This window comes from Chrysochloris asiatica, unplaced genomic scaffold, assembly GCF_000296735.1.
Source record: "Chrysochloris asiatica unplaced genomic scaffold, ChrAsi1.0 scaffold00017, whole genome shotgun sequence".
NCBI classification, from domain to species: domain Eukaryota; kingdom Metazoa; phylum Chordata; class Mammalia; order Afrosoricida; family Chrysochloridae; genus Chrysochloris; species Chrysochloris asiatica.
Genome location: NW_006408535.1, coordinates 12,701,547 through 12,718,634, shown reverse-complemented (window position 1 = coordinate 12,718,634; position 17,088 = coordinate 12,701,547). Strand labels below are relative to the sequence as shown.

Below are 17,088 nucleotides of genomic sequence, written 5' to 3'. Positions count from 1 at the left end.
ACTCATTAGCAGTGACTCCCCATTCAGTTTTTCCCTGGCCTTTGGTGTTCAGGGCCATTGGGGAGGTTCCAACTCATATTGACCCTGTACAGGGTATCCAAAGAGCAGCTGGTGTGTTTGAACCACTGACTTTTAGGTTAACAATCCAATGCTTATCTTACAGCTCCACACCAGGATTCCTAGTGTTAGGCAACCATTAAACTACAGTCTGTTTTTAAGACTGAAGAGTCCCCCTGATTCTATATATTTCATAAAGTGAAATCATATAATATGCGACACCTTACATGGCTGGCTTCTTTCACTTAGTATTGTATTTTCAAGGCACATCCATGTTATAGTAGCATGTTACCAGGACATCATTCCATGTAGATCTAGGAATGGGATTGCTGGTCATATGGTAATATGCAACTTTTTGAAAAACTGCCTAATTTTTACAAAGCAGCTGTACTGTTTCACATTTTCATCAGCAATGTATGATCTTCAATTTCTCTACACTGCTGCCAACACTTGTTACTTTTTTATTATTCCATAAAGGTTTCCATCCTTAGAAACCCTATTCAAGTTTACGGAGTCGGAATCAGTTTGATGGCAGTGGGTTAGCAGTTGTGAAGTGATGGTAGCTCACTGTGGTTTTGACTTATATTTTCCTAACGAAGAATAAAGGAGCCCTGGTGGTGCAGTGGGTAAAAAGTATCAGGCAGGTAACTGCAAGGTTAGTGGTAGTTCTAAGCTTCTCTGCTCCCATAAAAATTCAGTCTTTGAAACCCTACTTTATCCTATAGGGTCTCTATGAGCTATGAGACCGAGCTGACTGCAAGGCAGTAAGTTTTTTTTTGGTTTTAAATTATAAATAAGGTTGATCATATTTTCACTGGCCATTTGAAAGAAGACCTGGTTATGCAGCGGTTAAACCATTGGCTGCCAACCAAAAGGCCAGTGGTTTGAACCCAGCAGACACTGTGTAGGAGAGACGTGGCAGTCTGCTTCTGTGAAGAGATTGATTGTGTTGGAAATGTATTGGGCAACTCTACACTGTCCTACAGGGCTGCTATAAATGGGAACTGACTCAATGACACTGGGGTTTTTTCTTTGTTTTTTTTTAATTGGCCATTAGTCTATCAACTTTGTAGACATGTCTAATTAAATCCTTGTGCCTGCTTTTTGGGATTGTTTTTTGCTATTTGTCCTTTTATTGAGTTGTAAGACTTCTATGGTCTGGGTACTAGGTTCTTATCAGATCTGATTTTCAATTCCACTTAGTTGTCCTTTTACTACATTGATTAATACCCTTTGAAGGACAAAGTTCTAAATTTTGATGCCACTCAATTAATCTAGTTTTTCCTTTGGGTGTTTGTGTTACTAAATTTTCTTAAGGTATCAAATTTGAATTTCTAAAGTATTGCTTCTGAGTATACAAACTTCCGTTATTGATAGCTGCTGTCAAGTTGGTCCTGACTCACGGCAACCCCATGTGTGCAGAGTAGAACTGCTTCAGAGGGCTTTCAGGGCTGGGATCTTTCAGAGGCAATTCATCAGGCCTGTCGCTCCACGTGCCTCTGGATAGGTTCAAACAGCTAACATTCTGGCAAGCAGTTGAGCACTTTATGATTTGTACCACCCAGGGTCGTATATAGTATATAGCTTTTTTCAAATTTGTGATCTGTGCTCTTCAGATTTACTAGGTATTTTATATGTCTGATCAAAAGTCAGTACACTAAATTTGGAATACTATGATTTCTAGAATCTTCATAACAGAATTTCTGCAAAGATTATTTTTGTTACATTTGAATACGATTTTCTACCAACCAATACGGGAGAACTTCCCACTTGTTTTCTTTTTCTCTAACTTTTTCATTGTGATTTGGGTGAAAGTTTACAGAGCAAATTGGTTTATCATTCAACAATTCGTATACATTTTATTTAGGACTGATTGTTACCCTCACAATGTAACAGCACTCTTCCCACTTCCTCCTATGTTTATCAGTTCCCTCCATCCTTCTTTCCTCTCCCACCCTGCCTTCCGAACTGTCTATAACTGTTGCCCTTAATCTCAGGAGTCCAGCAGTCTCTACCTGACCATTAAGCCTGGTGGGGTATTTTTGTTGTTCCACAATCACCCCCCCCCCCCAAACTCTATCCAGGACCGCCTGTGTGGTCCCTTCACAGTAGTTAGCAATAGTTACCAAACACCATTTATATTTCTTCTGGTTTCAGGGTCATGAATGTGTGGGCCTTCAGTTCTTTGGAAAATTGTTTCCCTGAGTCTTTTACTTTCTTCACTCTTTTTAATTCAGATAGGGACAAACTGATCTAGGTGACTGCTCGGGAGTTTTTAAGACCCCAGTTGCCACTCACCAAAGTAGGATGTAGAACATTGTCTTTGTGGACTATATTGTGCCAGTTGAACTTGGCATCTCCCAAGATTTCCCCACTTGTTTTCAAAGGCAACTACCCTCACAAATATTTCAAAACACAATAAAATACTTGAGACAGTCACTTCATTACTTAAACTGCCACCATCTAGCCCCTAGACTCTCCATTAAAGACACTAATTTCATCCTTGTTACTCAATAAGGCCCAGAGAAACTCTGAAACCATACTTGTGTGCACTGTTGTTGGGGGGGGAGGGAGAGGTAACTACTATCAACATTAGAATATTAAATTACTGATTAAAACACTGAACTTATTTAACATAACACACTCTTGAAGACTGCTGTATACAATATAAATTTCACAAGTTCACTAACAATTATGTACCTATTAAAAACTGGTTTCCTTAAAATATGAAAGCATTTTAGATGCTCACTTTTATTCTTTATGTATGTTAATATGGATAAATAAAGCCAGATAAACAGTATTAATTATTCAAATCATACCCAATAGATACATCCGCAGTTGAATTTCTTTGCTCCTCTTCCTTTAGCTTTTCTAGTTTCTCTTTCATTTTTTGTTCTTGCTCCTTTAGTTTTTCCTCCTTCCTTTTACGAATCCTAAAAGTTTTAAGTAAAATTACAGATTACCTAATGCAAAGAGCATCTTACCTTTAATCATAAAGTTATAGAAAGTGCTCCAAACATTGTCACAAAACCACAATATAGCAATCAATTCCTAACTTTCTTTCCTTAGATTATCCTTTAAAAATTTGTAAATTTGGTAAGCATATACATAAAAACAAAATATTTGCCACTGTAACATTTTTCACATGTACAATTCAGTGACACTAGTCAAGCATAGATTGTGCAAAGATCACCATTATCTGTTTCCCGACTTTTCCATTACCTTTAACAGAAGCTCGGTGCTCTCCTAAACAGTGATTCCTTCTTTCCTCCTCCCTTCCACCCACCATCCCTGGTAACTTCTAATAACTATGGTCTCTATACGTTTCTCTGTTCCAAATATTTCATATATGTGGAATCATACAATAATTGTCTTTTTATAGCTGACTTATTGTACTCAGCATAATGTTTTTAAGGGTTATCTATATTGCAGCATGTATTTTATGGCTGACAGTTCATTACATAGATATACATCTACTCTTCACTTAGCCATCTCTCATTTATGACATTTGCGGGACAAGTGGGGATGCTGCATGGTGGCTCCTCAGTGTCCACAGGGGGCTGAGAACAGGCCAGTGGCAGCTGGGGTCCTTAACATAGGATGGTCTTGGAGGATAGGAAGTAAGTGGTACTTCAGGGTGTGGCCCTAGCTCCCAGCCCTAAGAGAGACCAGGGATAGGGCTGGGCTGAGATGGAGCATTCGGTGCCTGGGCTGGCAGGACCCCATGTTAGATGACCAGCACCTGTGCAGCCCTCCTGGGTTGGAGTGGGATCAGTGGATGAGTGGCCAGTGGCAGCTATAGCTCAAGGTTAAACACAGACACCTGGCCTGGCTGTCTTGGCCTTACAAGAAGCTCTGGATTGTCAATTCTTATGGTGACATGGAAAAAGCTGGGGGAGGCTTGGGCAAGGGGCTGGTGAGGGTATCCAGTGAGCACTGTGGACCTCTCTGTGGCATTGAAGATCTCTTACCCAGGAACAGGAAGCTCCCTCTGCCCCCAACAAAATTATCAAAGGTAGTTAGAGGCTGTTAAGGGGATGAGTCAGGGCCACTCATCCTGCAAATATGATGAGAGTAGGAGAGGCATGAGATGCTGGGGTCAGGGGTGATGCTTGTGCCATTCCGGCCGCAGAAGACTAGGTGGACCCTCCTCTGTGGTTTGTGGGGGGGGGGGAGGGAGGGGGTGCTGAGCTCTCCTGAAGTGGCATGGGGCAGGGGAAGGGAGTGGTGGCAGGTGACTTCAGTTCAGCAGGGGCCCAGCAGGATGTTCACAGTGCAGGAGGTGATGTGGTCATCCTCCATTTCACACAACGCTGATTTCTGCGTAACAACCTGGTCTTCAGAATCTAACCATGATGGTAAGTGAAGAGTGAGTATACATCACATTTTGTTTATCCTGCAGATTCCACCTTTTGGCTATTGTGAGTAGTGCTGCAATGAACACTGGTCTACATGAATTTATAGCTTCTTAGGAAAGCCATCAACCACCAGTGTAAAAGCCAATGCCACATCACAGCGCAACGTAGCTTTAGAAGCAGAGAAATCAAACATTCTCATTAGCATAATTGACTGTAATTATTTCTTACCTGGCAGCTGCTTCTTCCCTCTCTTTTCGATGTTGTTCTGCTTTTAACTCGCGAAACTCCTGCTTAGCCTGTCTTAATATATCAACATAATCTTCAATGAAATCCCTCGTAGAAACCAGAGTCAGTAGTTTCCCACACAGAGCATGAAGTATCTTCATTTTTTCCCCTGTCAAAAGATTGGTAAGTAACATTTCAATGATCAAAAACAGTGTTCTTTTTGAAAAATTTTAATTTGTAGTTCAGTGTGACCTCTAAAAGTCAAGTATGTCAATGACACAGCTTTAGAAAACACAACTTTGAACTGTCTTTAACAGCTCTGTGATACACACTCAGATTTCTGGTGGCCAGCAGCTTAGTTTTCTGAGTGTAAGAAGGCAGGAAGTGTTATAGGAATTCAACTTGCCAAGTTTACCTGGCATCAAATCGTACACCGAAGTGTTTGAAAGCTTCTTCACTAGGCCAGGATTACTCAAGCGAAGCTCCATACAAGCATCATCTGTAGCATCAAATCCTCCTCGTTTTTGATATCTGTACTTTGCATTTGCTGATGTTACATCAGCGCCTGAAGCTAAGATGTGCAGTCTGAGGATTTCAGAAAGAGTGCAGCTATCAAGATCCAAACTTTTCAAACTGCAGCCTATAGTTGTTAAAAATGAAACAGTCATTTAGAATATAAACAACAAATACTCAGCAATGTAAAATGTACCTTTATAAAATTAAAAATAAAAAGCTGAACAAAAAATATAAAACCCACACATACCCTGGTGTAACTGTGGCCATGCAGCTGCCAAAGATGCAACTGCAGACAGTGCAGATTTTGTGGGGTCTGCATCTTCGTCCAAAGCCTCTGTTAAATCTTTAAGGAAATAAATACTTTATTCTAGTGCAAATCAAAGTTTCAATATTTGGGAATAATGCCCTTTTAAAATGATGAAAGAAACAGCACACAGCTTAACATTCAGAAACCTCAAACAAATCAACACTCAGTACACAACAAGCATTATTCACACTCTGCCTGGTCTTCACCTAAGACTTAAATCCTAAAACATGCACCATACACTGACAATTTCCAAGTTACCAACAAATGCACATACACAGTCCAAAAAATAAAATAAAATGTCATGCACTTTAGAAATACAATCAATCCCCCTCACAAAATATAACCTTAGAAAAATCTGCTGTGAAAATCAGAATCTATTTTAAAATACCCTATATATCAACATTTAGGATTTAATCTTAACAGTATAGGTTGTAATACTAACAAAACCACCCCCCTGACACAATGTAACCTTAGAAAAGCCTACTTTGCACATCAGAAATCTGTTTAAAAATAATGCAATCAGCAAAGAAAAAAAGAGCTAAAAGAACTATAAAGACAGAACTGCTATCCATCACTGACTTCTCCACTGAAAATCTCCTGTTTCTACTTAGAGAATTCTCAAATCCAAGAAACAATTGAAGACTCCCTTGTATTTTCCTAAATAAATTCATTTAGCTTTGAAAGCACTGCTTATCTTACCAGTAGGAGCAAAGAGCAAATCCACTGGCATAGGTGTATTTATATTTAAAGTAAATAGGTATTACTAGTCATAATACATAAGATTAATAAAATATATGTCCCCAAACTTTTATGAAAAGCCTTAAGCTTACAAAAAAAAGTCACAGTATAGCCAACTTCAGACTACAAGTCAGATAATACCTTGTCTTGGCTTTGCCTTTGTCTAAGACAAGTCATTTAAACAGCATTTCATTCTTCTTAAAGGAATGGGTTAGTCAGCAGCTTTCCACCCTACTGGATGCCCTCCCTTCTTAAAGTAGGAAACAGACCATCCAGCCGATTCATTGTTCTAACATTCCTATAGTGACACCAATGAACTTAAGAGGGCTCCATGGCCTACAGTTTGAAACCACTGATTGGGATTTTGGGGTTCCTTGACCATTTACTCTATGACTTCCTTCCCATTCCCAAAATTCACATAGAGACAAACTGAACCTTAGAGAACAGAAATGTTGTTCTCTACCTAAAGGGAGATGGCAGTTATGGGGACTATCATGTTTGATAGCAATCACTGATGTTTGAAAAATGACAGTTAGAGCAAACAGGAACACACGAGAGGGTAAAAGGAGAAGTTATCTGACAAAACTGCATATATACGAAAGCTATTCCTACCAGGATTCTAGCCCAAATGAAAGACACTATATATTTCCTTACCAGGGAAATATTAGACCTATAATATTCTGAACTTTCATTTTTATATAATACCAAATTAAATTAATTTGTTGTTGTTGTTGTTATGTGCCATGGAGTCGGTTCCGACTCATAGCGACCCTGTATAAGGTTTCCGAGGCTGTATATCTTTACGGGAGCAGAAAGTCTCATCTTTCTCCCGTGGAACAGCTGGTAGTTTTGAACTGCTGTTCCAGAGGTTCACAGCCCAATTCGTAACCACTATGTTACCAGAGCTCCTTAATTAAATTAATAGGCACGCTGAAATACACAAAAGTCCTAAATGCCACCTGTCAAAATGTGCACTCTCTTCCTCTACAGCAATCACCACATTCAATCTATGCTACTTATAGTAAGTTAAAGTTCCTAGGCTATTTAGAGTTTACTTTTAATTGTGTCATATATGAGGAGGCTTCAAAAAGTTCATGGGAAAAATGTAATTAAAAGATAATGGAATTTTTCCATGAACTTTTTGAAGTCCTCACGAATAGTCTTTAACCAATTATTTACCATATGGTACTTTTGAGAAACTAAGTATCACTCTTGAATTTGTTTAGAGATAGTAACCTGGGTACATCAAACCAAGAGAACATAGCTAAACTGTATCCAGGATGTTACTACTATCTGAAACAGATACATTTATCTTCATCATCATCTAGAATTTGGTATTTACAATTTCAAGCCTAAACAATGCTATCCTAGCAAATAAACAAAACTATTTTATATAAGGAGGACACTCTGGTTCTCATATTTTGACAGGTTTTCAAGTTTATGATGTTGAGACGAAAGAGGAGAATTTATATTTTTAAATCCTAGCCATGCTGCTGTTGTTGTTGTTAATGGCTGGCATGTCAGTTCTGACTCATAACAACCCTGCATAGGGTTTCCAGGAGAAGATGGTGAGTTTGAAGTGCCAATCTTTAGGTTAGCAGTCTAGTTTTTATCATACAGCATCACACCAGAACTCCAGCTAAAGAAGTAAAAGAATATTCCCACCTGGCAACAGCTACATTCAAGAAGATTGTGGGAAGTCTTTTTGTTGCTCAGTAGGGAGAAGTATTGGGGGTGGGGGGAGGGGAGATTAAACTATGTATATATATGTATAAGTATAATTTCATCCAGGACTTTACTGAATCTGAAATAATCATATAAAATGTGGATGATAATACAAAAATGAGAGCAAAGTAAAACATTCCAAAGTATATTCTCTCCTAAAGTTTAAATAAATATTTTCAAATACAGCCTTAAAACCTTTATAGTGGTCAATACTTATTCAGAGAACTCCTGGTGTGGTGCTGTAAGACAAGCACTGGACTGCTAGGTCAGTGGTTCAAACCTACCAGCCGCTCCTTGAAAACCCTATACAGGGTTGGTATGAATTGGAACTGACATGACAGCACGTAACAACAACTTATTTAGACATAGATCTTATACGAGTCAGTCCTGTATAGGAACAGAGTTATAAAAATTAAGATCAAACAAATCATGGATAGAAATATAATGAAAATACAATCGCCAACAGTCACATACACTTTATACTTTCTCCTGACACTAGTTGATTTTCCAACACAACCTCCTTCTCATCTTTTTTTAAAAAAAATCAAGATGTTTGAAACTACCAAATTCACTGCTCAAATTAACTAGAACTTGATCAATGATCTATAATATTATTGGCTATAAATATAATCTAATGCCTAGATGAAGGAATATTTGCCATTGTGTCTTAGAAAATCTATCTTTAGTGTTGATGCTCGTCTTGTTAATGTTAAGTGCCACTGAATCTCTATAGAAATGTTTTATCAATGATTTACCCTTACATCTTTTCTTTAATAAAATGAATGCTCATGTTCCTTTAAAGCATGACTTTTTGCTATGTGTACACACACAAAATATAAGAGTCTTGTGAACTGACTGAGTCAACTAAGATGACAACAGGGCCCCTCTTGCTAATCTGGCTTTGACACAGAGCCGCTGCAAAAATCCAAAGGCAGCCAACATCTGATGCGAACTCATTCCTATCACAAGCTGCTTTAGTGAATGGGCCTGATGGAAGGAGGCGCTCAATTACCTGAAGCCAACGCAACTTATCTGAATAGAACAATGTCCCATCTTTGTGAACAAACATGCTGTTATCAAGATGTACCTCCCACCTCAAACACAAAAAGTCTTTCAAGTTATTTCCTTTTTTGAATTCTTACGTAACAGACTGTATTGCTTAATCAAGCTTCTGGGTGAAATGAAAAAATAATTCTCCTTTTCAACTCTTACAGGGGGTAAAGTTATAAGCAATACTAATACAACACCATTGCTGTTGAGTTGATTACAACTCACTGTAACCCCATGTGGATCAGAGTAGAATTACGCTCCATAGCGTGTTCAATGGCTGGTTTTTAAAAACAGATTGCCAGTTCTTTCTTCCAAGGCATATCTGGGTGAACTCCAACTTTTTTTTGTACCACCATGGGATTCCATAATAATAATAATAATATTAATAATAATAATTAGAGATTGTTCAGGAAGCAAATAGATTTCAGTATAAATGCCAAAAACTTTCTTTGAAAAGGTAAGTTCTAAATAATGAATATATTGTTCTACAAGTAAAAGTTTGCACAAGAGTTATTCTTATATTTAAGTACTTTCAATACTTAAAACACATTAATTTAGAAAAGCAAAATTTCTAATCCAAATTAATTTGCAAAACTCAAGAAAAAAATTTCTCTTAACTCCAACCTAAAAACTGTCAGATATGAAACAAAGCCAGAAGTATTATTTCCAATTTAAAATATAAATAACAAAGTATTTCCTTGTTGTTGTAGTTAGTACCACTGAGTCAGTTCTGACTTATAGCAACCCTGTATAGGACTCCCGAGAAGCAGCTGGTGATCTTGAACCACCAACCTTGGGGTTCAAACCAACTTTGCAGTCCAGTGCTTATCCTACAGCACCATACCAGGACTCCATGTTGTTGTTGTTGCTAAATGCCACTGAGGCAGTTTCAACCCATAGCAACCCTGTATAGGGTTTCCAAGGAGCGGCTGGTGAGCTTGAACCGCTGACCTTGAAGTTCAAACGGCTTTGCAGTCTGGCGCATTAACTCACAGAGCCACACTAGGGCTCCACTGTCGTTGTTGTTAAGTACCGTGGAGTCGGTACTTAACTCTGCATAGGGTTTCCGAGGCTGTAAATCTTTAGGGGAGCAGAAAGCCTCATCTTTCTCCCGTGGAATGGCTGGTAGTTTCGAACTGCCAACCTTGAGGTTAGCAGCCTGATTCATAACCACTCCATAGTTGGGGCAAAAAAACCAAAACAACGACAACAAAATTATTTAGCAGAATCTCTTGGGATTGAAAATACAAACCAATGAAATTTATAATGCCCCTAAATCATAGGAAAAATCTAAAAGCTTGAAAAGCAAGATAGATTGGGGGAGTGGGTTGGGCCTCTTTAAAGTCATCAAAAGCAGATGCATTAAAACAAGGTTTTTATTAAACTTATAACATATTGTTAGTAAACAACTCAGAATCAGGTAACCTAGACAAGTCTATTTTACAATGGTAAAAGCAAAGTAGTTAAAAACCTTCATAATATTACTTTCACCACTATGAAGTTCAATCAACAATAATTTGAACTCTGACCTTTGGTGTCAGCATCAGTTATTTGCTCTTTGGCTACTTCCTCCTCTTCTTCAGCTATCGCCTGGAAGATGGCAGTCAGGAAGAAAAAAAGCAATTCACATAGTGGGCCTTCACTGTCATTTCCTACAAGAGCTTCCTCTAACACTTCTGTGAATAAAATGTTTAAAATGAATTTAAAGTTGTGTTCAGATACTAAAAAACTCCATTGGAATAACAAACATTGCAATCAACAACAGCCTGTGTAATAACTATTTCTTAAATGCCCATTTTTGTTAGTAGAATCAAGTAGTTAGTATACAACAATTAATAATTAAAAAACAACTTGTAATAATTACAATCAATAAAATTATGAGCCCAAATCATCACATTCAAGAAAGCTAAAATAGCCTTCGTAGTTCGTAGAGCAATATATTTTATCTAAGTTTAAAGTAAATGTCACATTTGTTGTTAAGTACCGTTGCATGGGTAGCAATTTATAGTAATCCTGTATAGGGTTTCCCAGGAGTGGCTGGTAAGCTTGATACCGACCTTGCAGTTCAAACAGACCCTTCAGTCCAGCCCAATAACCCATAAGTGCCATACCAGGACTCCAATGTCAAATTAAGGAGCATTTAAATAATTTTAATTTTATTCTAATCTCTCAGATTAAAATAAAATGCAAAGATGACAAAAATCATTGTCCAGTATTCTTGAGAGGTATGTGGGACATTAAGCAGAGGTAATCATCAGCATAAAGTTTATCTAATTATTTACCTAAGCATCTAATTAATTTTATCTAAGCTTCCATATCTAGCTTCCATAAACCAACACTGTTTATACTTCTTGATCTGTAGGTCACAATGATTCATGCCTCACGTACCTCATAAAGAGAAACAGAATGTGAAGCCCTTCTAAAGAATACATTCTTATAAAAATAAGAGTAACATTATAGTTCTGCCTTTGAGGCTCTCTTAAGAAAACTATTTTGTTATATATATGACAGCTAAAAATCCAAAATGTGATCTAAATCCTTCCTCATACCAATTTTGCTCTTTTTTATAAGTATGTAATTTAGATTTTTTATAAGTATGTAAGGACACAGGCAAAACTGAACTACAAGTAAAAAGGTAGGCAGTAAGTTTTCTCCAAATATGGTGAGTCTCTTTCCTCTCTGCACTCACAAATTACCACCTCCATCAAGAAGTGGAGTATAGACTCTATTTCCTCTACCACTCTGAATCAGGATTGGACTGTAGCTGCTCTGATCAGTGTGATATGGTGAAAACGATGCTGTGCCCTTCCAAGTCTATCTCTTGTTTACAAGGGATGACAGGTTCTGCTTCTGCCTCTTGGAGCTCTCAGCCATCAGGTTAAGAGTGCAGGCCACTCTGCTGGCAGGCACTTAGGCACCAGACAGGTGTTCTGAAAACCCAGATTGTACAAAGTCAAGCTTTCAGATGGCTCAAGTCCCAGCTGCCTTTTTGACTTCAACTACAGTAGAAGACCCTGAGAAAGAACTGGAAAGCTAATACTAGTCAACCCACAGGGCCTGGCAATAATAATGTTTGTTTTGTTTTTTTTAAAGCCACACAGTAATAGATAACTGGAACACTTGCCTAGGGTTACTCCTTCAGGAAACTCATCTTGAAGATCAAACAGTTCTCCAAATGCATGAAGGAACTCCAAAACCATCAGAGCATCACCAAAGATTTCAGGAGGTAGTCTAGTTTTCACTGGAGTTGGCTCTGGAAGTTCCTGTAAAATTAAATAATTTATGTAACTATTTGAATCAAGTATAGGAAATCTTTAAAGTCCAATGAGATGCATTCTTTACCTAGTAAAAATTATTCCATGTAGATGACTGGTTCACATTCCTTTAAAATTATAGATGTCCTGGCCTTATTCAACTCCTAAATCACAGTCAATATGGATTTCTTCCTTTCTCAAACTAAATATAACTTTAGGCTGAAGGGTATCTAAGACTATATTGACTAGTTACATAAAAGTTTACAACACTAGATTCTAAGCGGAAACCATTAGCTGTACTAGTTGTTTTCAATATTATCTCCTTGTTTAATAATATTAATAAATAAGGCAGGACCTTATTTAGCAGTCAAGCTAACTGTATGCATGGCCTCAACGGTTACTGGATTACAAAGGATCCCACAAGTGGATCATTTATTTCTATAGGATAAGAATCATTATCAAAGTCTAAAATACTGTAATAATGCTTCCTTAGAATCCCAAGTATGAGTATTAACTTAATTACCTTTTTTCCTCTCAGTTAAATATGAAGAAAAGAGGAAGGTAAGATTTCATCAGCAAAGCTACACTGAACATACAGAATAGGCATTTTCTAAACATCACATAAAATGCTTATACCTTAAGATCATCGCATTCCATATCTTCTCTAGGCTTACTCCACTGTTTTAAGTGTTCCATGTATTTTCGCTTTTCTTCACGTAACTTCTCTCTTTCCTAAAATAAAAGGTTAATTAAAATTCTTATAAAACTTTATAAGAAACTCTTTACACACTAAGTAAGAGTTATTTATTCTTATGGTCCCATTTTCTATCTTTATAAATTTATTAAGAAAGTTTCTGTTTTACTTACATGTTCCCTTGTTGCGTCTTGCGCTGTTAATTTAAATCAATGGTTCCAAGTGTGGTCCCCAAATCAGCAGCATTAACATTGCCTGGGAATTCATTAAAAATCAAAGTCCTTGGGCCCTATCCCAGATCTAGCGAATAAAAAACCCTGGGACTGGGGTCCAGTCATAAGTATTTTAACCAGCCCACCAGGTGGTTGTGATGCATGCTGAAGTTTTAGAAGCACGGATCAAAATAATATCTGACAGAATTGCTACAAAGAAGGAAAATGTCTGGTACATAGCAGCTCCTGAATATTATAGTTGATCATTCAACAATACAGGTTTGAATTGTGCAAGTCTGCTTAAAATTTGTATTAAAAACAAACAAACACTCTGGGATGCTAATCATCTCTGAACAAGCAGTTTGCCTTTCCAATAACTCTTTTGAAGTAAAAAGTGGTTTCTTGCAGTTCCTGTGTATTTTTCATTGTGTCTAGAGCAACACCACAGTAAACCATTCTGAAAGTGCTCCCAAGAAACAGACAAAAGTCATGGCATTACAAGAAAAAGTTAAATTGCTTGATATGAATCATAGTCTGCAGCTATGGTTTTCTGCCATTTCAAGATACATGAATCCAGCATAAGGACCATTATATATAAAAAAAAAGGCAATTCATGAAGCCTCAGCAGCAACTACCCCAGCAAGCACGAAAACGGCACCGTTTGTGAAAGATAGCTCTTTATCTCATATTAAATGTGCTGCTTTGATGTGAGCACACTGTAATAATGTGCTAATGGACTTAGCAGTAAGGTTTCCAGCTCAACAGCAAGATAAGTCAAGTTATACATGAATTTTTGACCATGCGGGGGTTGGGTGGGGATGGCGCAGCGCACCTCTTTGTCGCTGACCCCCAAGTTATTCCAGTGTCAACTGGAATAAACATCTAAAGCAGCCCCATCTTGACTTCAAATCTTTTAGATCTTGGCAAACTAGGTAACAAGTTATTAGAATATCTAAATCTAAAACTTCACCTTATATTTTAATATATTTGTTGCTTTCAAGACTCACTGAATCTCACAATAGTCTGGAGACACAAAGGGTATAGTAAGTAAAAGCAACAATTATTGTTGGTAAGTGCCATCAAGTAGGTTCTGACTCACAGCACCCTATCTAGGGTTTCCAAGGAGCACTGGTGAGTTTGAACCATTGACCTTGCAGTTCAGTGCATTACAGTGCAGCACCACACCATGATGACAAAAGCAACAATGGTGATGGTGGTGGTGTGCTGTGGAGTCAGTTCTGACCCATAGTGACCCTGTACAGGGTTTCTGAGGCTGTAAATCTTTACAGGAGCAGAAAGCCTCATCTTTCTCCTGCGAACAAGACTGGCACAGTGGCAGTAACAACAGCTCAAATATAGCAGCAGTGTGAGAACGGCACAGGACCGGATGATGTTTTGTTCTGCTGGACACAGGACTGTGCTGAAGCATGTAACTACATGCTGAAGCATGTAACTACCAGCAACAGTGGTCCTCAACAAACAGATTTTAGTTTATTTTTTTCCTTTGAAATTTGTTGAGGAATATCAAAGGTAAAAGGATGTATATTTAACAATTGTAAAATATATCTAGACAATTATAGAATTTATTAACTGGGTTTTGAGTAGCCTGCTGAGATAACAAGTTTTCCTTCCCAAAAGTAATTCTTGTGGGATGTAATAAGATGGGCATTCAAATGTTCTTATCTTTTGATCTATTATTCTACATTTAACAATTTATTTGGGGACATAATCCAATAAAAGGAAAAGCTATATGCACAAATGTGAAGATAGTGGCACTATCTATAAGCAAGTAACTATAAAATACTTGGCTATATCTATTTGATAGATATGATGCAGTTGCTAATAACAAAATGCCATATTACACAATGCAGTAACATCTAGAAATACTTATTATAATGTCAAATAACCAAAAAGGATACAAAGTTTAAAAGCTGCATTATCTCTTTTAAAGGTATAGAATAAGGACTAGAAAGAAATTAATCTAAGTATTAACACTATCTCTATATGCTACCATAAACATTAGGGGTGATTTTTTGTTTTCTACATTGTCTAAAATAAACATATTATACTTCCCACTCTCCATGCTTTGGGGGTACTTGTAAATATTCCTAAAAACCAACAAAATGACCAATAGAAAGCATGGAAACCAGCTACAGGATTATTTAGTTCATTAGGAGTTCTGGTGTGGCACTGTGGGTTGATGCACCAGACTGCAAAGCCATTTGAACTGCAAGGTCGGTGGTTCAAGCTCACCAGCTGCTCCTCAGAAACCCTATACAGGGTCACTATGCGTCAGAACCGACTCTACAGCACTTAACAACAACACCAAACCACTAAATCAATCAGGGCTCTACACACAACCATAAATTTGGAAATTAACTGAAGTGAAATACGTCAGGTATGTAGAAAACATAGCTATTATACTCAAAGGAATACCTTTTCTCTTTCTATTTTAAGCCTTTCTTTTTCTTCTTTCTTCTTTAGTCTTTCTTCTTCAACAATTTTTTTCAGTTCTTCCCTTTTTTTCTCTTTATCTTCCTTTTCTCGTTTCTTTGCTTCTAGGGCATCTGCTTTTTCTCTCTTTAATTTAGCCTTTTCAGATGCTGTACAGGTCAAACAATAGACATTAATTAATGTAATAATAATTTTTAAATCTCAAAAATAATGTAAGGTCAAATGGAATCAGTAGAGATTCACAGTGATTGTAAATCTCTGCAAGGGAGCCAGCAGCTGATTTAAACATGAAAAGTTAAGTTGGCTAAGTTAAAGATAAATACTGAACTGGGACAAACAACTGCCAGCCTTTGAAAGCTGAAAGTTGTCATCTTGTTATAGAAAATCTCACCTTTCACTGAGACCTATTTATTGTGAACCTTCATTTTAACAAGATCCCCAAGTGATTCACATGTACATTTCAAGTTTGAGGAGCAATGACAAACCATAATAATTTGCAAGTCCTGGAAACTCTAACTTGTGTTTAATTTAGCATCATATCAGTTTAATGGGAACATGCTATTATCTTGAAATATAATTTTAAGAAATGAACAGGTCTCATCATTTTAAATAGTTGTCTATTTAAAATAGAAAAAAACTTACTTCAAAGTAATAAATGTAAAATATACAATTTTAGAAACATTCCCATCCAGCACAATTTAAAAAGTCCTTTAAAACTTACCCAATGATTTCATTTCTTCTTGTTTTAAAACTTTGTCTCTTTCTTTTGTAGCTTTGCTCCTATATCCTATAATAGCCTGTCTGGTATCAATGTTCTCCTCCTAAAAGACAAACCAAGAAGCTAAAGTTGTTGAACTGTATTTGCAAACTGATTAATTTGCTTTGTTGTTACAGTAAGAAAAAGCAGAAACATAAAAGCCTTATTTATACCTTCTTTATACTGTTATTGTTGTGAAGTGCTGCTGAGTCAGGTCTGACTCATAGTGACCCTGTATAGGGGGTTCTAAGGAGCAGTTGGTGGGTTTGAACTGCTGATCTTTTATAAGCAGTCCAGTGCTTATCCTACAGTGCCACACCAGGACTTCTTCTGTTTACTAAACCTAGATAAAGGATGAAAGCTAAAGCATAGCTGAAGTTTTAATAACTATGAAAATTAATTCCACAGTTCTACAAATTAGTAAAACCATCTCCTAGGAAAAACTGGTGCTATAGATACACAGAGAGAGAGACAAGAGAAGGGGAAGGAGAAGAAAGACAGTGTACATGACTTAAAAATAAACATTGTTGTTGTTGAAGTGCTGTTAAGTTGGTTCCAACCCACAGTGACCCTGTATAGGGTTTCCAAGGAGCAGTTGGTGAGCTTGAACAGACAACCTTGCAGTTCAAACCAACTTTGAAGTTCAGCACATTAACCCACAGTGCCACACCAGGACTCCAAAAATAATCATTAGAAAAAGAAAAAAATCTTCCAGGTTACCTTGTAAACTAGATGGTGTAA

At 37.3% G+C, this 17,088-nt stretch overlaps 1 protein-coding gene across 2 annotated transcripts in view; it reads right to left on the bottom strand.

The window, feature by feature from the left end:
• Positions 1-17,088, bottom strand: part of BAZ1A (bromodomain adjacent to zinc finger domain, 1A) — a 127,810-nt gene that overhangs the window by 28,188 nt on the left and 82,534 nt on the right. Inside the window, exons 8-16 of one of the 2 annotated variants that reach the window (XM_006835353.1) lie at positions 16,312-16,411; positions 15,573-15,739; positions 12,867-12,962; positions 12,101-12,239; positions 10,506-10,652; positions 5,404-5,499; positions 5,056-5,280; positions 4,644-4,809; positions 2,877-2,990 (exon numbers count right to left, since the gene is read on the bottom strand). In XM_006835353.1, coding sequence (XP_006835416.1) covers positions 2,877-2,990; positions 4,644-4,809; positions 5,056-5,280; positions 5,404-5,499; positions 10,506-10,652; positions 12,101-12,239; positions 12,867-12,962; positions 15,573-15,739; positions 16,312-16,411 — 1,250 coding nt within the window. The remainder of the gene's footprint in view (positions 1-2,876; positions 2,991-4,643; positions 4,810-5,055; positions 5,281-5,403; positions 5,500-10,505; positions 10,653-12,100; positions 12,240-12,866; positions 12,963-15,572; positions 15,740-16,311; positions 16,412-17,088) is intronic. The other variant, XM_006835354.1, reaches the window with a different exon arrangement.